At 43.2% G+C, this 25,207-nt stretch overlaps 1 protein-coding gene and 1 long non-coding RNA gene across 6 annotated transcripts in view; one reads left to right on the plus strand and one right to left on the minus strand.

The window, feature by feature from the left end:
* Positions 1 to 2,229: 2,229 nt before the first annotated feature.
* Positions 2,230 to 25,207, minus strand: part of ST7 (suppression of tumorigenicity 7) — a 93,808-nt gene continuing 70,830 nt past the window's right edge. For 3 of the 5 annotated variants that reach the window (XM_035126666.3, XM_035126668.3, XM_088676506.1), the window contains exons 8-15: positions 23,875 to 23,972; positions 18,505 to 18,619; positions 14,330 to 14,402; positions 12,748 to 12,850; positions 8,830 to 8,980; positions 7,409 to 7,501; positions 5,961 to 6,100; positions 2,230 to 2,555 (exon numbers count right to left, since the gene is read on the minus strand). In XM_035126666.3, coding sequence (XP_034982557.1) covers positions 2,460 to 2,555; positions 5,961 to 6,100; positions 7,409 to 7,501; positions 8,830 to 8,980; positions 12,748 to 12,850; positions 14,330 to 14,402; positions 18,505 to 18,619; positions 23,875 to 23,972 — 869 coding nt within the window. In that variant the 3' untranslated portion in view covers positions 2,230 to 2,459. The remainder of the gene's footprint in view (positions 2,556 to 5,960; positions 6,101 to 7,408; positions 7,502 to 8,829; positions 8,981 to 12,747; positions 12,851 to 14,329; positions 14,403 to 18,504; positions 18,620 to 23,874; positions 23,973 to 25,207) is intronic. The other 2 variants (XM_035126667.3, XM_088676504.1) reach the window with 1 other exon arrangement.
* On the plus strand, positions 8,292 to 11,549 carry LOC148684554 (uncharacterized). Its single transcript, XR_015951712.1, has 3 exons — positions 8,292 to 8,425; positions 8,975 to 9,075; positions 11,410 to 11,549. It is a non-coding gene; the product is annotated as an uncharacterized LOC148684554 (long non-coding RNA).

A 25,207-nucleotide genomic window follows, 5' to 3' on the forward strand; every position in this document is an offset into this window, starting at 1 on the left:
TAAAACGTACCCCCTCCCCAAAAGAGGTAGGCGGAATGCATTTCACTTTGGCAGAACTGAGACAACCAGCTCTTCAGAGTTGTATGAAATCCGTTAAAGCAAGTCAGGCAGCTATCCGCAAACTCCTTGGGTATCTCTCGTACTGAGGCTAATTGCCATAAGTGCATTTTAATGAACCTTTTTTCTTCTCAAGAAAGTGCATTATGTGCTTCAAGTAGTGTGTAGAGCAATGCCTTTTATGTTAATTACATTAAGGCATTTTGGATTTCTTTGCGGTTTATCAGGTCTGTGGATCAATCCTCAGCCACTTCCTGATGATAAACAAGAATTGCAATTGGGGGCTTCTAGGGATGGAAGCAGTGCTCATTAAAGGAAACAAACCTGCCAGGAAAATCAAGTCCTTCACCTGTAGATTTTGGATCCTTGCACTGCTTTAACAGACCTCATGTTCTCCTTTACCTGCATGGATATATCCTTTGATAAAGATTAGTGAGGACATGTAGCAGGGCCTTCTCAGCAATGCTTGACAGAGTTCCTCTGCTCATAATCTTTCAGATAGTTGTGACCTTATTTCAGCAGCCATTTTGAGGTCACGACCAGTGGTTATTTAAATAACTGCACCTTTGTCCTGCACTTGATGTTTCTTTTTTTCCTTTTTAATGTGTTGCAGATTTGTAATATTTTGCAGACACTTTATTTTGTCATCCACCCTGAAAGCCCTTTCAAGTTATGGGATGTGATATACATTTAAATAGAACAAATTTAACATCGTCTAGCAGAAATGTGGAACAAGATGTGGAACAAGTCCAAATTATCTTTAAAAATGGTGGGTTGGAACCAGAAATCTACAGGACTCAAGTGCAACTAACAGTCTGAATCTATCCCCATAGGTACGGTGTAGCCTTATGCATGTCTACTTAGAAGTTAGCTCCATGGAGTTGAATGGTACTTGCTCCCAGGTAAGTGAGTACAGAATTTCCAACTTAAAAATGCAGACTAAACATTGGCCCTTGATGCACATATTAATATTTTTAATGTGAGTATGCACACAAACACCCAAATTTTAGAATTACGTTTGGTAAATGGTTAACTGGTGTCTAGTTTTAACTTCATGTGGTTTTTTATTGTACAGTTTTGTGTTTTATTGCTGTAAACTGGTTGGATTTTTTAAAATGACGGAGCTGTAACAGGGGCGTACCCAGGATCAAAACGGGGGGGGGGGGGGCAAGCCAAGCCATGATTGTTAGGTTGTAACATTTCAGCACGGAAAAGGCAAATGAAACCAAAATTTTATTATAAATAAGGAAAAACGGGAGGGGAAACAAAAATGGCTATGCCTATGGCTGTATAAAAATGTCTTAAGAAACAAATTGATTAAATAAAAGGATACCCCTAACCTGGGAGGACCCACTTTTCTGTATCCTCTGCTGCTGAGGTAGCATTTACATGATCCAATTATGCCAACGGGCAGAATTACCCTCTTAATGGAATGGCATATTTGGGACTTACCTGGTCAGCCCCTGCCACAAGTTTAGGTTATTTAAATATCTCAGCAGCTTGGGAGCAGCTCAGAAAAGCGGATAAAGCAATAAGTAAAGAGTTCTGGTGTGAGAAATTCTTTACAAAGGCCTAACTCATTCATCTTTTTAAAAAACTCTTGAATGTGGAGTTGAGATGGCAATTGCCAAGTGATTGTCTATCCCAGGCTTGTTTCCCTTTCAGAAATAGTTGTCACACTAAAAATAAAAAGATAAAAGAAATAGTTGCTACTAAGGACTCAGACAGATTAGTATTGTAGGTACGAGGGAGCAGAGTTGAACCCTCTCCACCCATGCCATTTCCCCCTCAATGCTACTATGCCTGCTATTTCTAAAAGTGGAATTAGACTATTTGACACCCCCCTGCCCCCCCTAGCTGGACTACCTGGTTACAGTTTTTACTAATATTTCCTCGGCATTGCAATAGAAGAGTGTATTGCTGCCATTAGCTGTAATGCAGGTGTACAAATATTGATCCTTTGCCCTGGTTACAAATACCTGTAATTACTACAGTAGCAGCACAGGGATCTAATGCACTGAATCAATTTGGTTAATTAGCACTTCCTCATCGACTGAGCCTAATAGTGCTTTAAAATATAAAAAGGGAGGGGGAGTTCCATTCAGAGGATTAAAATGGATGCACATCAAGGAGAGCTTAGTGGTAGGAAATGTGAACAAAATTAAGACTATATTGCTGCAATACACAAAATTTATTTTTGCCCAAAGTTTTTTTTCCTTTTGTTTTCTGAAAGCAAAATAGAATAGAACCAAACATCAATGTATTTTGTACAACAACAAAAATTATAACACAACCCATGAAGAGCTGAAAACTGCTTCCCTTTTTTAAAAATCATGCTTTCTGGTCAGCAACAGTAAGTTGGCACAGAAAATGTCATGGCAGTCATTTCAGACTATTTTCCTTCAGATCCTTGTCAGCTGATGCCAGAGACTGGAGGGCAGGATGCTTTCCACTTTTTCCATCACAAAGTTCAAGGGGGCAAAGAGAGTGCTAAGAAACTGCAAAGCAAAAAAGAAAGTTTTCTTAATACACTTCAGCCTTCATATTAAATACTATGTGGGCCATGAGAGAGATTTTTGTTGTTTAGTTGTGTCCAACTCGCATTCTGATTTGTATGCAAATGTCCTTTTTCTGCTTTCTATTTTAGTCGTTGGTTTTGATGTCTGTCCTTGTTCTAACCTGGGGTTTTGTTTGCTTTCTCATTGTTTCCCCAAGATTCTGTTTTTTCCCTATTCTCTTAGCATCTTTCATGCTATGTTGTCTCACTTACACTGATGGACTTCACTTCACAACAAGGTTTTCTATGGCCGCCGCTTCGTCTTGTGAAGCGTGGCCATAAAAACGTATTTGCAAAAGGCATTTGTCTAGCGAAAGGGGAACCAGCTGTAGCTGGTTCCCCTTTGTGTTCCACTGGTCTCTGCCGGTTGCCGCGAGCAGTGAGGGGCAACCAGCAGAGACCAGCAGAACACTAGCGCGGGAAGAAGGGGGGAGAGAAGCGGAGGAACGGATCCGTTCGTTCCTCCGCTTTTTCCCCGCCGCCTGACCGATCCCCGCTGTGTGATAGGCGGGGTGGGGGGAAAGCAGGCGAGGCGGCATGGGACGCAGCTTTGGAGGTCTCCAAAGCTGCACCACTTCCCGGGGAAGGCAGGCGAGGCGGCGGGGAGAAGGGAGCTTCTCCCGGCTGCCGCCGCGCACAGCCGGCATGGGACACAGCTTCAGAGACCACCTCCAAAGTTGTGTCCCATGCCAGGGAAGGCAGGCAAGGCAGCGGCGGGGAGAAGAGAGCTTGTCCCAGCCGCCGCCTTGCTGCGCACAGCCGGCATGGGATGCAGCTTCGGAGACCTCCGAAGCCCCGTCCCATGCTGCCGCCAGTCCCCCGGAGCCCATAGGAACGCATTGATTAAGTTCCAATGCATTCCTATGGGAATCCGGGACTGCCATAAATGTGACTGTATTTTAGCATGTAATATGAAATGCAAATCTTCCTTCTAGTACCTTGTAATAAAAAGAACTCTCACACTTCTATTCCATAGTGTAGCTTTTCCTGAAAAGAATAGTTCAAACAGGAACCTATTCCATTTAGTCAGTAATTTGAACCACTGCTGGTTTGTACGGCGTTTCATTACTTTGCTTGTTCTCAGCTCTGTGATAAAAGGAATGAAGCTTCCGTTCCATTTAGTTGCCATCATGTAACCTAGAACATATGTTGTGGTAACCATAGTACAGTGGTGTCTCGCTAGACAAAATTAATTCGTTCCACAGGTCAATTCGTGTAACGAATTCTTCGTCTAGCGAGTCCCGGTTTCCCATAGGAATGCATTGAAACTTAATGCGTTCCTATGGGCTCCGGGGGACTGGTGGCGGGGGAAGGCAGGCAGGCGCTTGCTCTCTTGCCTGCCTGCCTGCCTTCCCCACCGCCTGTCACACGAAGATGGGGGGTGCTGCTTGCCGACCCCGGCAAACAGCGCCCTCGGATCTGTCCCCCGATGCGCTACGGCTTGGAGAAGAAGGCAAGGAGACGGCAACAGCTTCCCTTGGGGGAATGCAAACGGCGAAAAGCCCCCGCTGCTGACTGCCTTCGGCTGGGGGACTGGCTGGGCGACAGCGGGAAGAAGGGGAGGAATTTGACTCCGCTTTCCCCCCCCCCCCACACACTGCCCGGGGATCAGACGAGGCTTGAGAAGCCTTGTCCCATCCCCACAGTGTCGGGTGGTGGTGGGGAAAGCGGGATGTCAAGCCCTCTACAATCCCCGCTATGTGACAGGCGGGATGGGGGGGAAAGACAGGAAAGATCCTGCCTCCCCCCCCCATCCCGCCCAACACACAGTGGGGGATCGTAGGGGCGCCGGGCGGGTCTCTTTGCTGTGAGGTGGCGAAGCGTCGGCGTCGGCTCAGCACACCCCAGGCAGAGACCCATCAGCATAGACGCGGGTCTCTTTGCCTGGGGAGGGGCGCTTAGCCTCCGGGCGCCGCCGCTGTGAGGGGGCGAAGCGACCCACCACCATGGACGCGGGTCTCTTGCCCGGATAAGGTGTGCTTAGCCTCTGGTCGCCGCCGCCTGTCGGCTGTTGAGTGGCTTCAGGCCGCTCTCCAGAGGCACACATGCGCCTCAGGATAGCGGCCTGAAGCCGCTCAGCAGGTGACAGGCGGCCCTAGGCGCCCCGGCTTTCTCAGGGAAGGCAAGCGGGGGACACGTAGCCCGCCCGCTTGCCTTCCCCGAGAAGGCAGTCAGCAGTGGGGGCTTTTTGTCATTTGCGTTCCCCCAAGGGGTGGCAAATGACGAACAGCCCCTGCAGCTCACTGCCTTCGGCTTGGGGACTGGCTGGGCGACAGCGGGAAGAAGGGGAGGAATTCCTCCCCTTCTTCCCGGTGTCGCCCAGTCAGTCCTCCAGCCGAAGTGCGGCGTGGGAAGCGGCTTTTCGTCATTTGCCTCCCCCTTGGGGGAACGCAAATGACAAAAAGCCCCCGCTGCTGACTGCCTTCTCGGGGAAGGCAAGCGGGCGGGCAGCAGCTGTGTGACAGGTGGCGGCGGGAGAAGCCCTGTCCGATGCTCCCAGCTGTCCATGGCGTGGTAGTGGGGGGAGAAGTGGGGGGAACGGATAAGTTCCTCCACTTCTCCCCCCCTTCTTCCCGCGCTACAGCCCTTTGTGTTCCGCTGGTCTCTGCCGGTTGCCCCTCACCGGCAGAGACCAGCGGAACACAAAGGGGAACGAACTGCAGCGCAGGAAGAAGGCAAAGGAAGATCAGCTGAGAGGCGGTGACAGCTGTCAGCGCCTATCAGCTGATCTTCCTTTGCCTTCTTCCTTTGCTAGACGAATGCCCCTAGGTTTTGCAATCGGAGGTTTTTATGACCACATTTCGCAAGACGAAGCGGTGGCCATAAAAAACCTCATCGTTTTGCGAGGCAACCTCCGATCGCAAAACCTATTCGTATAGCGGAAAATTCGTCTTACAGGACATTCGTCTAGCGAGGCACCACTGTATGAGGATCTATCACAACTTGTCACGATCCATCATGGTGTTGGATAGACTAGTCTTAATTGGCGACATTATACAGGGGTCTCAACAACAACTGCAGCATAGGGGGCAAGAGTTTACTAGACAGCTAATTCACTTTGCTTAGGGACAAACAGTGCATGGTTTGCACCTTTATGATGCCCTAATGGTTCAGGCTATACTGTAAAATACAATGTATTGCAAAAATAGATTGCATTAAAACCTGTTTTCCTGCACAGCGTTTAAAATATATAGTTTATAGTACCCTCAGAATCATAGCCCTTCAGACTGAATGTACAGCCAGAACACAATTGTCACCAAATTTCACAGTCCTATTTTATTTATCCAGTCACAACACACACAATCTTGATCCATCCAGAAAAAGGGCATGAGGAAATATTACTCACTGCTTTAGCGAAGACTCCCATGAGCTCTGGGAACTGATGTGTCAAAAGTGCCAGCATAGCTGTGAAGGAACATAATCCGGCAGTGAAGAGAATAAAGAAAGGAAGCTCTTTCTTGGGGTAAACTGAGACTTCATGAAATGCTGCATGGAAAATATTAGGATAGGAAAGAACAAACACAAAGCTAGGATAAGCAAAATACATTATTTGAAACATTCTGGTTCTCAGTTCATTTAAGTATTCCTAGGGAGATTCCTTTTTAAAAACTTAAGTCACCTAAGATGTTCACCAAAAGAGCATGATTCTTGAGCTTGACCTCTGTTGCTCTAACACACTCCTCTAGTTCCTCCTTTTCTTCTCTAGCTAAACTAAACATCCATCTTCATGTCAAAACTCTCATAAAAGATTACGTATTATAATGGCTATGAGCATGGTTTATTTTTCAATCTATATACAGTGGTGCCTCGCTAGACGAATTTAATTCGTTCCAAGGGTCTTTTCTTATAACGAAAAATTTGTCTAGCGAATCCCATAGGAATGCATTGAATTTTTTTTATTTTTTTGCCCATAGGAACACATGAATTGAATTTCAATGCATTCCTATGGGAAACCGCGATTCGCTAGACGAATTTTTTGTAAAACGAATTCGTCTAGCGAGGCAACCTCCGCTAGAAAAAACCTTTCGTTAAGCGGAAATTTCGTTAAGCGAGGCACCACTGTATATGAAAATGTAAACTGGCCATGTCCGTTAGCATCCACGTTTCACCAAAACCGCTTGACCGATTGCGTTCAAATTTTGACACATGCCGCATGCGAATATGAGAGCAAGCCCGTACCATTTTCAAAGACAGATGTCACGCCTATGTCTGGTAAAAACCCTAAAACCCTGTGTTTCAAAACACACCATTCAGACGAAAATGCATTCTGGGAAAAGAACCAGGTTGCAAACCAGCACCCTCTAGCGACGGCTACACTGGTACTACACCTATAGAACCTTCCCTCACAACAGCACCTCAGCTCCCGTTTACATACTAGGCCAAAGCCTTTAGAAACTAGGTCGAATGAAGGTACTGACTCGTCTGGGTGGGGGTTGGGGGGAGGAGGGGGACGGGATAGGTCAGGACACGGTGGGGCCAGTCACAGGGATGAGCCGGGGGCGGGGGGAACAGGGGGCATGATACGTCATGGGTTGGGACAGGCAGGGGGGAGAGAGGGTGGGATACGCCATGGGTCGGCACAGGGTGGGGGCAGTTACAGGGATTAGCCACAGCAACACATGGCAGGGCCAGCTAGTTATGCATAATTTCCCCTCTGAATAACAGTGGGGTAAAGCATTTCCCAGCCTCGATAGTTTTTTGTATGGGATTTTTGTACGGGAAGGTCACTTGGAGACACAGCCTGTTTTTTAGTTACTTAAAAACTAAACAAGGAGAAAAAAGTTTCACTCTTACATGGAAGAAGTTCTCTGTCTGCTGTTTCTGTACAGATGGGGTAAGGGTAGAAAAGGTGCCCTTTTTCCAAAGGATAAGGGATCATTCTGAAAGCTGGAAAGGAAAGAGAGGAACAGTCACAGTTTGAAGGTGACAGAGCCATACATTGTAATGCACTTTAGATACAAGATCAATAAACTTTTCAGTTGCTATAAAATAGTCATGTAGGACAGGCATGTCAAACATGCGGCCCTCCAGATGTTTTTGCCTACAACTCCCATGATCCCTAGCTAGCAGGATCAGTGGTTGGGGAAGATGGGAATTGTAGTCCAAAACATCTGGAGGGCCGCAGGTTTGACATGCCTGATGTAGGACAATGGTTCCCAAACCTCACACATACACACACACTCAAAAATTGCTGGTGGTCTTGGTGGACTGCTTAATTATTTTTATGCCTATTGTAGTAACTGTAATGCACTGTTCTAGGGACTATTATGTTTTTTTATTGTATTGTATTACAGTTTGTCTTCCAAAGTATTCATCTTATTGTTATACAACAAGAGCAATAGAAGAAGCAATAAAAATACAATTTAAACTCAATACAAATATTTACCACAGACATGCCATGGACCACCTGAATGAAGTTTGCAGAACACTTTGTGCTTTATAGACTACAGTTTGGGAACCTCTTATATAGGCTCCCACAATAATAAAACACAATCATGTAAACATCAAGTTAAGCTCCTTGATATTTAAATTTGCAATTCATATAATCCCTTCTCTCAATGAATCCTGATGTAAATAGTTTCTAGCCACTTAGCCAGATTATTGAATTCTCCATGCATCTACTATTATATTCCTATTCAAATAAATACTGTATAATACAAAAACAGTATGCCTATTTCAGAACCTCAGTATCCCTGCAACTTTAGGAGGAATTGAGATGTAAATGAAAGAAGTGAAGTGCTTTGAAGGAATACAGAGGTGCTGTATCATCAATATTAACAGTGCAATTCATTCAATGGGACTTACTCCCAGGTAAGTGTCTATAGCAGTGGTTCTCTAACTTTTTTCTCTGGGCCACACTTTTCAGAATAAAAACATGCTAAAAACAACTAGGATTGTTCTCAGTATCATTTGATGCTCTTGCTCTCATTTTGAAAAAAAAAATGATGTGATATGATACTACATTCCTCCCCTGCCACAGAACTCCTGTGCACATGCTTCCCTATGTATTTTGGCAAGCAGGATAACCTTATGTACATAAGAGACACTCGATGCACTGGAGCCCCCATTTCTGCAAGAAGGCGGCTAGATCAGGTGCTAGCATGATTCAATCAATATTCTGTAGCCTGCAAGGGCTTTGCATATCAAAAGAAAATGAGCTATTGCATCATTTGGCATTCACTTGCCAGATGCATCTAAGAAAGTGAGTTACTTACTGCCTTCCCACGTACAATGTAAGAGATTTAGTGCCCCCTCGACCCTTTTCCAGTGCTGAAGGTGAAAGAAAGCGTAAGCTATTGCTTCACTGTCGCCTCTCTTCAAAATATGTTCAGGAGGCAGTATCAAGCTTTTCATTTCTAGGAGATACTGCAACAGAAAGACAACACACAGTCACAAAGGAACAAAGTCACTACCTGAAATTTTGCACTGGACCAGCATGCACCTGCTTCCTGTGTGGTACTGTGAGTGTTTTATCAGTTAAAGACCATGTTTCTTAAGGAATTAGTAACCCTTTTTGTAGTAGCTGCCAGACAAGTTTAGGTCAAAATTGGAAGACTGTTGTTAATTTGACAATGGAGACATTTTATGGCAAAAAAAAAACAAAACGAAACTGGAATGCTGCACTTGTGGGAAAACCAAGCAACTGGAGGCTCTTAAAAATACAGCAAACCATAACGGTTTTCAGGAAACATGGTACATTTTTTATTCAATGTATCAGAAATAGGGCACTGCAGTCAACTCATGGCAACCACTGGAGTCTCAGCTGAGCCAATGAACATAATGCCTACATTTGATCTCCATAGTTACACACGATTCATTAACTGTGAATGTTACACACAGAATGAAGGGAGAAGGGGGGTTGTTTTGAGTTAAAGACACACAAAATGTGACACCACCAACTACACTTGATTCATTTACTAAAGTATCCAGAGTTCTTCAGCATGCCAAGTATACTGAAGCATCCATTGCCAATTAGAGAGAACTATTAAGTAAAACCTTACTCTTGTAAAGACAAATGCCAACTATGAAAACAGCAAAAAATAATTCTAATTAGGGTAGTTCTAATTGAGGTAGTATTTAATCTTGTTTGATAGATAATGAAAGAGTGATATAGAGTTGGAAGGCTCACTGCAAGTGTCTTGACAGTGCAATTCCCTACCCCCCCTTTTTTTTGGCAGAAGCCAGCCTCACTGAATTGAATGGAACTTCCTTCCAGGTAACCGTATAGGACTGGCACCTTCTGTACACTTACCTGGGAGTAAGACCCACTGAATGTAGTGAGACTCTGCTTCACCCACCTCTATAGGACTGCACCCGGGTTGGGAACTTTGCCCCAGGATGAGAACTGAAATCGCGTGCCGGTGGCAGCAGGAGGCCCCATTAGCAAAAGTGCGCCTCAGGTTAAGAACAGTTTCGGGTTAAGAACAGACCTCCGGAATGAATTAAGTTTGTAGCCTGAAGTACCACTGTAATACACAGTATTACATTCATGCACATGAATTTCTACCAAGTTGCTTCTTCAGGATCATGCTATTCTGAATATCAGTTCTGCAAATTTCTAGTACAGTCATACCTCATGTTACTTCCACCTCAGGTTGTGTCTTTTCGGGATACGGACGTGCCGAACCCAGAAGTCCTGGAACGGGTTACTTCCGGGTTTGGCACGTGCGCATGTGCAGAACCCGGAATCGCGCTTTGCACATGCACAGAAGCGCCCAATTAAGTCACGGGCCTGCGCAGATGCAACGCTTCAGGATGCGGCCTTTTCATGTTGCAAATGGGCCTCCGGAATGGATATCGTTCGCAACCAGAGGTACCACTAATCCATTTAAGCTTTATAACAGCTTAAGGAAAAATCCTAATTTATAGTGGTCTTTGAAGTTTGTATTTATAGTTCTGCATCAAGCATTTTTATTGTTTTACTGTAATGGACAAGCCATTCTGGAACCAATTCTGGGGAAGGGCAGTATATAAAGAGACAGACAGACAGAGAGAACAACATCAGTTGCTTACATTTCAGAATCCCAAACAAAATTGACTATACCATAAATTATAGATATAACTCTCTGATTATGGTTCTAATTGTTAATTTATGCTACTGTAATAAGACTCTTTAAAATTCACATTTAAATTGATATTCACTATCTGGGAGGTTTAATAATTTTGGATACTGCTTCACTGCCTATAGCTAGGGTGAGCCTAAAACTATTCAAGAGATAATACTAATCTTTTTGCTGTTTACTGTATGAGCATAGTGCTCATGCTGGGTGTCCCCAAGGCCAGGCATGTCCACTCTTTGCAGATATTGTCAGAATAGCCTAGGGCGCCTATATTGATGAACATGTTGCGTGTACATGATTAAAACTGTATCTCACACATTACAAGGAATGCCTTGGGAACACAGGCTAGGGTCATGCGCTCATTAACTCATGCTCCACAGAAACTAAAATGCACAGGGAAAATCCACTGAAAGAATATTGCTCTGATTAAAATCTGGAGTCATATGCTAGAATTTGCCATTTTGTTTGAAGAAAGAAGTTGCAAGACATTTGAATAAAAATATGAGATAAGAGCAGATTACCCTTATTTCTCCTCTTCCTCCCACCAACCCATGATAGAAGTTTCAGAAAGCAAATCAAGCAGCAATTTCTTGAAATATTGATTAAATACTATTCATGCAAACAACAACAAACAGTTACATCCCCCAAGTGGGAAGAGGGAGCTGCTTAGTATAAAAGAGGTTGAAATAAACCAATTAAGCTGCATTTTGACTACATTGATTTTTTTAATTGCAGGAGCACCTCAAGCTTAGTGGAAAACCAATTACTTAAATGAGGATAGCAGGGGCTGTTTTCCTGAGTTACGGAGACCACATGGATTTACTCTTCAGAAGCAACTTTATCTCTGGGCCAGTTCTACAGCTGGCAGAGCAATCTTATACATGTCTATTCAGAAGTAAGACATCTTTAGTTCAGTGGGACTATACTTCATGGAAGGATTGCAGCCTTAGCTACTGTTATTTATGTTTTATTGTGGTTTTGTTGGTGTTAGCCGCCCTGAGCCCGGTTTTTGACTGGGGAGGGCGGGGTATAAATAAAAATTTATTATTATTATTATTAATTATTATTATTATTATTATTATTATTATAAAGAATTAAACATACTTTTCTTTTAGCTATGCATGCCAAAGGCCAATGTTGAAAATACATTGCTGCAGTTCGAATGAGATGCTAAAATGTAACCTCAGCAAAGGTGCTTCAAAAATAAACCCTCCGCCCCCTTTTCTTATTTGTGGGGCAATATTTTCCTGGATATGTTGAAGCACGAGTCTTAAGCACTTGATGTAAATCCTGCATTCCCTACTGAAAAACAAAATGGTACCTCACTTCCAGGTGTGTACCATTGGAGACTGCAAGTGGGATCCTATACTAGAGTGCTCCTGCACTGTAAACAGCGCTCTATTTCTGGGAAAAGAGCAGATCAGAGTATTGCTCTAACCAAGCCGCCAGAGTGCTTAAATTCTTAGATTAAGTAGTGAGAGGCAAATGTGAAATCTTCTATCTGCAGTATGAAATGCTACAGGTGAGGAACTGCAGAGCTGTTCTACGTTCTATATCTGCAGGCCAGTTTTAAAATGGCCAAGAAGGTGTGCTAAGAATATAGTGTTAAGGACAACGGCACAAGCGAAGCTGATAGCTATGCTCAGTCTGAAATTCTGACTTGATAACATGGAAGAAAAAGTGGAAGGGAAGTATTCAACTCGAGAGCTTGATTCTAGCTTATGTAAATGTGCAAAATGCTAAAGGAAATTTACCCATCACTTGTGAAAATGGCTAGAGGCGTAAGAAGACACTCCAAAAAAGGTCTTCAAAGAGCAATAGTATGAAACACACTGGAGAACTATTATACAAGATCAAAAAAGGGAGAAATCCTGAGGTTTAAAAAGAGGTTGATTTCAAGGTTTCGACAACTGTACTTGTTGCAGCAGTGACAAAGACAAGACTGTACACCCTGCCCATAAAACTGGCTGCCCTGCTGTACTATATTAAATCCCCAACCTTTGTTCACCTCCCACATTGAAGTTCATTTTGGCTTTTGTTTCAAACAGCCACAGTAATTCATTATAAACTCACCTTTGGCACATGTGGATTAAATTCTACTGCTCTGTGAATAGCTTCTACTGCATTCATCTCTGCCGTACTTAGCCCTCGTCTTGAAGCTGCCTCTGGAGAAAATCTACATGGAACAAAGAAAACAGAAAGCATGGAGGTCAACTTCAGCACAAGGAAAAGCATCAGAGGAGCATCGATGTAGCAGGGGCCTTCACTCTCTCCAGTGGAAAAGCTGAGCAACCAAATGACACAGAGGCTACTGACTAAAAATCCCAGCAGAAGTCGAAAGCACGTTTGCAACTTATCGCGGCAAATGTATAAGCAGTCAAATTTCTTTTCTCTCTGTCTGCTAATCTAAATTTGCTTTATGTGCTTGTTTTTAAAATCAGGACCAAAACCCCTCATGGGAGGGGTGCAAAAAGAAAAAAAAATGCCAGTAAATTGTTGCAAAGGTTTTTGTTTTTCTTTTTAATTGAAATATATATATTTTGGGAAGGCTTTAGAGTTCTCGATGCCACTGGGACAGCGACAGTAGTAGGTAATCTACTTTCAGCTCTACCCGTTCCTAGTGGTGTGCCCATACTGTGGGCAAATATCATCTGCCCCAGTGAATGGAAGGTGGGGGGGGGCGGCGGCGGGGAATACCCAGACCATGCAATCTCTTTCTCACCTCACACCCCATGGCTAACTCCATAGCTGAACTTGGCAGGCAGACACCACAGGGAAAGCTGTGACAAACCTAGCCCTGCCCTCCCAAGCTGGAGTCGCTGTGTAGGGAGGAAAGATGTTGCAGATGGTACTGGCGATCTACAGGACAAAAAAAAAAAAAAACGAAAAGGGAAAAAATTACTTAGGTCTCGAAGTGCAAATACACTATAATCGCAAAGTCTCTGCAAAAAATAAAAAAAGCAGGAAGGAAAGTGGTTTTTCCCATGCTGCTTCCATCCCCACCCTTTGGGCTGTGCTCTGAACCCGGGTAGCATGTGCATGACGTGACGCCTTCTGCTCGGGATTTGTGCGCTTCCACCTCTGAGCAGAATCTGGCTCTTAGGAGCTCATCCCGCAAGGTGCCAAGCACCCCCACAAACGGCTGAATCCCTGCATCTCTGACAAATATAGCAGCTGAAGAAGCAGAGTGTGAATTGCTGAGCACTCTAGAAAGATACTCCTAAGAAAGCTTTTATGTTGCAGACTGAGATAATCCATTATTTGCCTGCCAGAAATACTTACACATTCACAATACTTGTCTCAAATAAATAATGTGCCCCCCCCCACACAATTATTCTGCTGGTAAGGATAAATTACGTTTATAAAATTGTCATATTTTGTATACAAGAAGATGGCTAAGAGAACACCAGCTGTTTTTAAAATTCAAAAACAAAACAACAGCAGTAATATGTAGGTAACCATTGTTGATACTATCCATGCAGTATACAAATGTCATGTTCAAGTGGCCTCCATTATACAATATCAAATAAACATCACGTGGCATGATAAAACATTTTCCTACTAGTATGAATGGTCCTTCAGTAATGAAAAATGTTAAATGTAAGCCAAGTTTGCAGAGTAGAATTCTGGTGGACAGGTGATCTTCTGGACTTACTTGTCAGAGACAGCTCTGGCTTTCAGCAGGGCAGCCGTGTAGCATATTGTGGCTGATTTTGGCAAACTTATATCTGTAGGGAAGAAAACAAAAAAGCGTAAGATTCCTTGTGTTTAAAAACCACGATCATGGTTAAAGGAGAATCTATGAATACATTTTCAATACGTTTTGTGAAGCGTGGAAACTTATCTAGAACCACATTAAGGAAGGATTGGAACCAATTATCTCCTCTAAACTGGAATGGTTGGTAGAAGAAAGTCAAAGCTGTATCTCTTAATGTTAATGATTTTAACCCTCTGACAAACATTTACCGCTTGGGAGATGCACCTCTCAAATCATCTCTTGAGAGGGGGGCAGCGTAGTGAGGAAGAGTTTTTAAACACAACTAATGTGCAGTATTTTTAGGAAATAGGATCGTGCAATACTGCAATAATGCCAAGCAATGAAGAAACATCCAGGACTGTACCTGAACTTAACTAAGGTGGCTACCAGCTATGATGAACATGTTTGATGTTCATTCATGTGTCTGTCATATTCGTGTATGAAGTGGTGTCAAGGTCTACATTTATTTCATTTCGTAATTGCATCCCAGGAGACATCCCAAAGCAATTAAGAAAAGTGTCAATTTAAAACATCAACAATAAAAACACACAAAATGTATACTATTTATTTGAAAGCATATAAACAATATATTAAAACAAGTATGAAAACAAGTTTTAATAGCTTGTTTTCACCCAAGTGTGGGAAATTGAACCGCCTTTTCTCTTCTACCCTCTTTGTGGTCCATCGTCCCAGCAATGCTCTGAGGATTGGTAAGCCAGGCTGAAGCAACAGAATAAGCAGAGGGTAACAGTTCTGCTTCCTTCATGCAGGCATGTTAGAAGAAGGCACACACTCTTGCCACTCTCATGTTGACTGGGGGAAACACTTGACTAAGTGAGCATGGTTGCCCCATTGCATCAACCTTGTTCTGTGTCTCAAGACTGCTTTCAGCTCATATGCAAAGCCATTGAGAAAAAGAGCCAAGCTACACTACAAACTTGCAGCTATATTCTCCTTGCTCAGCTCTAATGGCCCTGGGAATTGTATTCTCATGAGGATACTGAGAAGTGCCAATCAAAAGATCCCTAACTAGTCTCCTGGAGAAAGTATTCTCAAGGTTCCTTGGAGTTCAACAGGAGAGAATTACTGTTAGATGGGTTTAAGTCTGAAGTGTTCAGTTGTCCCCAGAGAGGCAAAAGGGAGAGATCTATTGACTGAACTTTACTCAGGTTTACCAAAATAGAACATGCTTAGCCAAACAGACCATTAATGGTTGGAAGAATTAGTCTGAATCATACAAAGATTCACTTCACACATCACGCAGTTATGAATATATGCTTACTGCCACATGTAAACATGGCAGATTGCTTTGGCCAATTCCAGAATCTGAAAACTTTGGTCTGTCTGTTTGTATGTATTTGACCAATGGATATCCAGCCCTTCTCAAACCCAGGGCAACTAACCAAGTAGAATGATTAACAATATCAAGACCCTAAAGCAATAGGGGAAACCTAGCTAAAAATCAGATATACAGAGAAAAAGAACAAAACATGACAATAGCTAGAGAGAAAAAAGCAGCTGCCAAATTCAGTACTTGGATCTCTAATATGTAAGTGTGCCAAGATTTCCATTCTCAAATAATTAGCAGAGATTAACAGTTGCCACCAGCTCTCAACTTTAGAAGCATATGATCTGGTCAGGACTCTAGAGCCCCAATCCACCAGATTAGTGGTACTGGAAGTAGAGAGGCTGGAAACTGACCAGCCCCTAGCATTATGAATAGGTCTGAGCCAGAGTCCCATCACATTCGGATCCTTCAGCCAGGGACTCCTGAAATTAAAGAGTATGTACTCATGGAACCGGCAGTCCCCAAGGAACCTCCACACCAGAGCTCAAATGTCTATGTCAACCCTTCAGCACAGGCAATGAGCCTAGAGCGGAAAATTAAGAGAGATGTGAAATGCTAAGCTCTAAGCCAGAGCCTTCCCTCTTTAAGGCTGTCCATTCCTTAGGGAACTGGTCTGTGAGATCTGGCCCCGAAGACATGAGAGCCTTCTGTCTTTGTTGGAAAAGGTCTGGCTTTTTGTCATGGCTAAGATAGGCCAGATATACATGGCTAACACATGCTCCAGTTTTACCTGTGCATGGTATGTACAGGTTATCACATCAAAACTCCCTGCAACCATAAAACTAACACAGCAGGGTAAGAGAGAACCTTTTCACCTGATAAGCTAGTGTTCTACTTGCAGGTAGTGTTTACATGGATCAGTATTCCACTGGCTACTCCAGTATTTCCCGAACTTGGGTCTCCAACTGTTTTTGGACTACAACACCCATCATTCCTTGCTAGCAGGTCAGTTGTGATGGGAACTGTAGTTCAAAAACAGCTGGAGAACAAAGTTTGGGAAACATTGGGCTAGCCCACTTTGCTCAGCTTTACTGTACCATAAAGGCAAGAGGTGTAATCTTGTGCTGTGACCAAAAGGACAGATAGATGCCTCCAATAACAAAAAGTGGTGGAGAAGCGTTCTCCACCATATCCCCCAAGACTGGAAGATAGTGGGAGCCTCCAAAACAACATGAATATTGTTATGAGAGACTGCACAGGGAATTTGCAAAAATCACCTCTCCCTCTTTGCCAAAAGAAGAAGAAAATCCATTAGAAGAAGCATCAACCATGTCAAAGATTTCAAATAGAGGCACAGCTGCATATGACCCAAAATGTTTAATCAACAGTTCCCTTGGAAACTGTTATACACACCCTCTATTTTATTTTATTTTTAATAAAAAGGAATCAATTGAAAAGCCAAAAATCCTCCCTAATATTTCAATTTTCTCTGCGCTATTAAGGTCAAAGTCAATTAGTGGCACTCACTGTCAGAACACACTCCCCCTTTGAGGTTAATGAATAACTTGCTCTCAATGCCATTAAAAATAGCTGCTTTAATGGCAAACAATCCAGTATTGCAGTGTGGCCTGAGGGTCAGGGAGGTTTTCCCTTGCTCTGAATCCTGCAAATAGCTTACCATACTATTTCTTCTGAGCAAAGCCATTCAGCAGCAACAACAGATGCATATTTAACCCAGAATTCTGCAGCATTTAAGCCATCAACCCTAACCTCAAACCTCTTGCACATATTTTATTTAGCAAGCTTGCATACAGAATCCTTAGAATCTGCGGTTTAAGACATTAGAAGAGAATAATACTGGAACACCTCTTAAAACAAGTCAGCTAAAGAGGCAGAAACAGAAGCTTGAAACATTTTATGTTCTTTGTCTGCCTGCAGTTTCCATGGTGAGCAGTTTCCAGAGCTGCAAACGCTATTACCCTTTACTAATGGGAGGGAAAGATCTTCCTCCAAAATTGCATGCCCCCTCTAGGTATGACCTCCCAGGCACCCCTCTTCTAGTAACAGCATTGCTGCCGACAGCAAAAGAGGCAGAAAATGCACTTTGCTTAGAAACTTTAGATGTCTTTAATTGTGCCAGAAGACAATATTTCTGTAAGGCCACAAGACACAAAGAAGTTGAGATGATTCATTGGGAATATTTTGCATCTCCAAGGTCACCCAAGAGTCAACCACACTGTTAAACAGCAAGAAAATGGGATAATGAGGGAGAGGAGGCACTATGTATCACAGAAGGGAACCCGAGGGTCATTTAGTCCAACCTGCTGTAGGAATCCTGCCCACAGCTGTCCCTGAGTTAGACAAGCCTACACAGATGCTTAGAAAGTTGAGGTAGCTTTAATCTGTTTTAGTTTTTTTAACTTTCTTATGTCTTTAAGGAGGTTATATTTTTTTCTTGATTTTATTATTTTACCTTTTTGTAAACCTGTTTGTTTGTTTGTTTGTTTTACAACTAAGTGATGTATAAATTTCATGAAATAAATAAATGGTCCGGAACACATGGAATGATGGAGAAGCTTAAGAAAGGTTCAACTTATGTAGAATTGTTTTAGAACTATAGAAGCCGGCATTTGATAGAAGCTGGGATTTTTGCCCTTTAAAGTGATTCTGTCACAGGAAGCTGTTCTCTCTTCCTCTCAGTTTACACACACACACACACACACACACACACACACACACACACACACACACTGGTACCACACTGTAAAGAGGTACTTCTACTTACCATCATATTTTGCTAAAACTGCCTGAACATCTGCATATGCTTGTAACTCCAACAGAGCTTCCAGCAAATTTTCGTGGATGTTGAACATGCTGAGAAGAGGGAATTCCTTCATTAACTATAATTAAAAATAATAAGATAATAAGTTTAGGTTTAGCTCAGAATCCTGCAACACTGATGTGAAACCAAGTGTAAATGACTGCTCTAAGGAAAACAAATTCAACAATACAATAAAGATAAAAGTAAGTTAAAACTATAAAAGCACTTAAAATGCCTACTGAAGGAACAAATCTGCAGTAGGTGTCAAGACATCCACCAGGGTGGGGTCCTGTCTGATTTCAACTGGGATTTCAATAAATTTCAGCCACCGTACTGAATGTACAGTTCCTGGTGGATACAAGCAGTGAATCTGAGCCATGGAGGACCACGTTATCTCCTTCTTGTGTTTAATTCTTGTGTACAATCATATTCTGTGAGAGGGAGCCTCCCAAAATCCGGGGGGGGGGGCAAACTACCCCTCAACATCCTCAAAAGACAAGAGCATGGCAAATTTTGCTTTGCTCCAGATGCAGCATGCTTTCAGTTCAGGAGAGTCCATTCCTTCTCTCTAGCACTTCATATTAGGCAAACCCATATTGGTCTGAGAAGTATGTAATCACTCAATGTAGAAGCTGGAACAGGAAACATGCTTCATATAAACTAGCTTAATCATGGTAGCTTTAATCATGGTCCAATAATTATTTCCTCCAAATAACCATGTTAGATGGTTATCAAAATTACACCGGTTTTATAAAATGATTTACAACCCCCCCCCCCCCGGAATTAAACGGTTAACTATTTTTTAAACTTTTGGTGCAAACACCAAACACCTTTGATAACAAGTCAGCAGAACTTGGCTTGCAAATGCATACTTATTTTCCATTTCACTTTACCTAGTAATCATTTTACATCTATTAATATTGTAATATTGCATTGTAAGGTGGTTCACTATTAGAACAGGAATTGAATCTAGTCTAGAGCACATACACATAAAGTTGGAAATAAGTGTTCGCTCTAGGTAAAGGTAAAGGGACCCCTGACCATTAGGTCCAGTCGTGACCGACTCTGGGGTTGTGCGCTCATCTCGCATTATTGGCCGAGGGAGCCGGTGTATAGCTTCCAGGTCATGTGGCCAGCATGACAAAGCCGCTTCTGGCAAACCAGAGCAGCACATGGAAACGCCGTTTACCTTCCCGCTGTAGCGGTTCCTATTTATCTACTTGCATTTTGATGTGCTTTCGAACTGCTAGGTTGGCAGGAGCTGGGACTGAGCAACGGGAGCTCACCCCGTCACAGGGATTCGAACCGCCGACCTTCTTATCAGCAAGCCCTAGGCTCAGTGATTTAACCACAGCGCCACCTGGGTCCCCCTAGCATCATGCAAATAAATAAATACTAGTGGGCTATTTGTTTCCGAGCCAACAAATAAAACGGAAGACTGACAACGCATTAGAAACACATTGCATGTTGACCTTTATCTAGTTTGTTTTTGTTTGTTTTTTGCTTTCTGGACACTCGCCCCTGTAACCCAGTTTCGGGGTGATAGGCTTGGAAATCAGACAACAGCAGAGAGACTGGACTGCGAGACAATGCAAATCAGCAGCAGTCCCATCAGAAAAGTCTTACGGCTAAATCATTTTGGGTTGTGACTATGAAAGCTGCCGTCATTTTGCTCTCGGAATAGATGCAATCAGGTGAAAGCAAGTGGGCAAACAAAATGTTAACTCTAATGCATTTTCTCTTCCAAAGTGGAATTATCCTTCAAAATGTTTGCAATAAATTACAAGAAACACAGTAGGCTAGCACAGGATGAAAGGTAATGGAACTCGAGCATTTCTGTAAACTGACACAATAATGAGTTGCTCACTATATTTCTGTCTTTAAAATATAAGGGAATATACACGCTACTGTGCCATTTACCTTGCCATTTATAGAAAGGTGAGGAATTACTTTAGCACTGTAATCATTTTTCACCCATACGTTGGGCAAAATTAGGATTCCAGGTCTTGGGGATCGAGGTGTTCCACTGCCCCTGGTCTTGATATACAAATGCTGTATATCACAACTCCTGCCAAAGGTCAGGCTGGCTGGGGATGCTAAGGATTGTAATACAACAACATCTGAGGACCCTGGTTGGGGAGCTTCCCCCTGCTGCCAGGGTCTCTATGCTGCTGCCATTCAGAAGCGTAACTGTGTGGGGGGCAATTTGGGTACATAGCCATGAAAGGTGTAACTGGTGCCCTGAGAAACTGATATCAGGGTTGCCAAGAGTGCAGAAGCTGCGCACTAGCTTCTTTGCAATGCTCCCTGTTGAATGGGACCGGTGGCGGGCTTTGGGCTCTCAAATTCCAGGGGCAGCCTGTGCAGCGCTAAAATTTGATGGGGCCCCTCCCACCTCTTGTGCTCCATTCTGCAACACTTTTGTGGCGCCCCTTGCAATGCGGCCGCACCAGTCGTTCGACCTTACAACCGCCTCTGATGGGATCCATTAAGGCAGTGATGGCCAAACTTGGCCCTCCAGCTGTTTTGGGACTACAATTCCCATCATTCCTGACCACTGGTCCTGTTAGCTAGGGATGATGGGAGTTGTAGTCCAAAAACAGCTGGAGGGCCAAGTTTGGCCATCACTGCATTAAGGTAACAGGAGGGACCTAGTGATGGCAACACTGTTAAAACAGGACACATAATTCAGTCTCACGTAGAGCATGTTGCAGTAGTCCAAGCGGGAGATAACTAGAGCATGCACCACTTTGGCGAGACTGTCAGTGGTTCTTAGCTCAGTTGGCAGAGCACGAGTTTCCTAATCTTAAGCCTGGAAATGAGACTAACCATTGAGATCTTAAGTGCACTGACAGGCTGCTTGCTGAATCCATTTCCCAGAACGTGTCAGCATTCACATGTTAGCACTTCTCCTTATATAACCTTGGATTTGGAGGGTGTGTGCACACCCCTTCCTCCAATCTTTCAAATGAACTCATAGCCTCTGCCCTTCTGAAGTTGTGATGTGGAAGGAAGTTGCAAAAATGGTTATTCATTGCACCTGGGGGGGGGGCGTGTTCCCATCTATGCCTGGGATACAGAAATGGCAAGATAAATTTCATCTTTTTTTCCCCCAAAAGTGGAAAATCTTTACTTGGCTCCATGGGAACAAACAGCTGAAGAAGTTAGAAGGCTTAAATGGCTGCCCCAATATTCCTTTGTGTAGAAGGAGAAATCCTTTCTCAAGTTGGAGAAATCCTCACCATTAACGGGCATCTGTAAAGTTCGTGGTCCTAAGAATGCAGGTACATTTACCTAGAGCTCAAGAGCGGCGGAACATCCGACAGCATCACAATGATGGAACTGAAGCTGTCACTTATGTTGGTAAAAAAAATCCTTCCAGTAGCACCTTAGAGACCAACTAACTTTGTCATTGGTATGAGCTTTCATGCACACGAAAGCTCATACCAATGACAAACTAAGTTGGTCTCTAAGGTGCTACTGGAAGGATTTTTTTTAATTTTGTTTTGACTACGGCAGACCAACACAGCTACCTACCTGTAACTAGACTTATGTTGGTAGTGCGCTAAATACATGTAAAATCCAGGAGAATGGAATTAGACAGCGAAGAGGGGCAGCCCACTTCCTGATAAGGTCTGTCCGTTTTACTACTGGCACATACTTCCCTTGGGGCTACTATGCATGCACTTACATACTGTACTAGATATTGGGCAAATGAACTAGAGTGCTGACAGCAACTAAGATAAGTAGAAAATTGTATTGCGGGAATGAGCTCAGGAAGGGAGGTCAAAGCATCAGCAATGCCATCAGCCTAATATAGCCTCTCTCTCCCCATCCCCCATTAAGGAACAATGCTTGTTTTAGGATTCCTAATTAAAAATCTCTCTTCCTATATATTATGATACCATTTTTGTTGCATCCAGCACCACACTTGCCTCTTTCCAAATCATAAAGTAATTGCATCAGTTTCTGGTTTTGCCACATTTACTCTTGATAAGGGATTCGTCCCATTACATGCTGATCCTTTTAAAATAAATAATAGCATTTGTCTGGTGGTTATGCCTCCCTTGCACATCTGGGTGAAATCTGGGAGTACGAGGCTTATGTACTTCCTTCCCCTTTGACAATAAAAGGCAACATTCAAATCAGGAAAGCCTGCACTTATTTGAAAGCGTGGTCTCCCCTACCCTGGGTGTAAGAGGACTGAAGTCCCCAAACGCTGGGGACATTCCTTGTTGGTCTAGCAGGCGCCAAACGACCAGAGTTGAAACCCAAACCTTCAAGGTAGTACAGCAGCCATTGCTGCTATAGTCCCATCAGTCTGGGCCAGGAGACTCCCAGAACCTTACCAGATACCCCTTGAGATTCACAGGAACAGGAGCTGCAAACCAGACTCATGCCTACAAAAATTACTCAGTAGCAGTTTGGCCAAGAAACAGGATCCAGTAGCAAGGACTTTCCCCAGAAACCACATGAAGATTGAAGAGGTAGATTTGTTCAACATAATTAAAAATAGCAACATAAAGAGAACGCATACGCCACTGAAAAAATACAATTGGAGAATATTGCTAAGAGTGCAAGAATTGCAAAATGAAAGAAAAATAGCAAAGCTCATTTAGCCGAGTTCTAATACATAGCAAAGGATGTATTAGAACTCGGCTAAAAGTGTATGGCAGCAGACAAGGGAATAGGGTAACGCCATACAATATGGCCTAGCAGCTGAATCAAGTCTTCTAGCCAATCAGAAGACTCCCAGGTTGTAAATTTCCAAAACCTAAGCGTGACCATGCCATCTCATAGCTGAGTCATCCCTTCCAATTAACAAGCCACTATTGTGGTCTTGAAGGTGCCGCGCTGTCAAATGACTTGCCATGAGATCATCTTCCAATTAGTGGGGGAAAACTAAAGGCCACCGTTTACCCAGAGGTCTTGAGTAAAGGAGCCATCTTTGCGGGCAAGGCCCAAACTGAAAAACCAAGGTATCAAACTCACTAGAAAACTTTCGATATTCAGGGTAAGGGAGTGGGGATCTCCCAGGTCAGACCCTTTACATGCAGTGGGGCAGTAGGAGAGGAGCAGAAAGTGAGAAGAGGGAATAAAAAGTAAGTCCAATAGAGGCATTGTTGGGATATTTTCTTAGGGGCCAATGCAGCTACTTCTGCATTTCACATGAGCTCAAGAAGGCCTTCCACTCTCATCATGCAGAGAACTATGAAGCTGGGGATAATGTCAGGAAGGATCCGCACAAAGAATCAATGCATAATGAGCATCCTATCTATGCTTTTTGGTCTGCACATGGTAATAAGACAAATATGAACACAAATCCAAACTCACATCTCTCATCATTTTCACAGCTTCCCTGGTCCTCCCCAGCTTTCTTGTACACATTGCCAGCCTCCTCTTAATGTAGACTAATACATTAGTGTCCCGTCCTGGGGAGAGAGAAGGAGAGAGAAGGAGAGAGAGAGAGAAAGAAGGATGGGGGGAGGTTTTAAGAAGATGAGTGTTTGCAGAAACAGACAGAACAAAGGTTCCATTTAACACCATCAAAGTGTAAGGTATAACCTTTCCTTTGAATTCTTATTGCTGAATAGCAAAGATATGTGGAAGGAAGCAATAAAAAGTACATAGACCAACAACCCTTGCTGTTAAGTTACAAAGATCTAGAGTTGGAACCTGCCCGTCAATAATAGGATTAGTCAAGAAGTACACTTATTAAAAAAAATGCGAGGGTTTTTCTTTAGCCCTTAATTCTACAACATACTGTATTGTATGCTGCTAACAATTCTGTTAACAGCATACTGTTAACAATTCTAATCACCAATACAAGAAGAACTCACATGCATGCCAAAATTATGCAAACTTTTAAACCTTGCCTCACTTAGGCAAGTGTTTATCGTCCTGACTCTCTGAAAAGGTTTCCATTTCTGATGAAGTTTAGCTACAAATGATTGCAGTGTGAACGACCCTATTGCTGTTGCAGGTTCCTTTCTCCACAGCTGAATCCAAATTTATTTATTTATTGGATTTGTTATGCTGCCTTTCCTCCCAAAGGAGTCCAGGGCTATCAACATCACCATGCAATTTACAGAGTTCTGGTAAGATGAGAGATGATTTCAGCTACCAGTTTCAAGTCAGTCATCCCTCCAGGGCATTCTTTGTACACTGTAAACAGCCGATCGCCACTCGTGAGAGTTCAGCCATACATAGCAGAACTGAAAAAGCCACTTGAATTTGCTTTCTGTGCAATGGCGTTCTATGCATCACAAGCTGAGTCTGTTCAGTACCATGGAGAGAATCCCTTTTCTCTCTTCTTTTTTTCCACACTGTTAATAGCACACTTTCAGAAACAGTAGCATGTAAATACTGATTATGTGAGCGCCATTGCTTGCACACTACTAGCTTATAGCAAGACAGGGGTGCAATGATCACAACAGATGGCCTGCAGCCATGAAGCACCCTACCTCATGGTCATGAGAACAAGTCCCATTGAAGGATGAACCATGCAGTGAGTGCCTAATATGAAATAAGGCCACACCGACAAATGATTTCAACAACAACACCTGATGTCTCTATGGGGCTGGCTTGTTGCACAAGACTGCAAGAAGGAGGAGGGTAAATGCGACATGCAAGTAGGATTGCTGCTGCTCAGAACCCAAACTATTCC

The sequence above is a fragment of the Zootoca vivipara genome, chromosome 9, assembly GCF_965207765.1.
Source record: "Zootoca vivipara chromosome 9, rZooViv2.hap1.1, whole genome shotgun sequence".
Classification (NCBI taxonomy): Eukaryota; Metazoa; Chordata; class Lepidosauria; order Squamata; family Lacertidae; genus Zootoca; species Zootoca vivipara.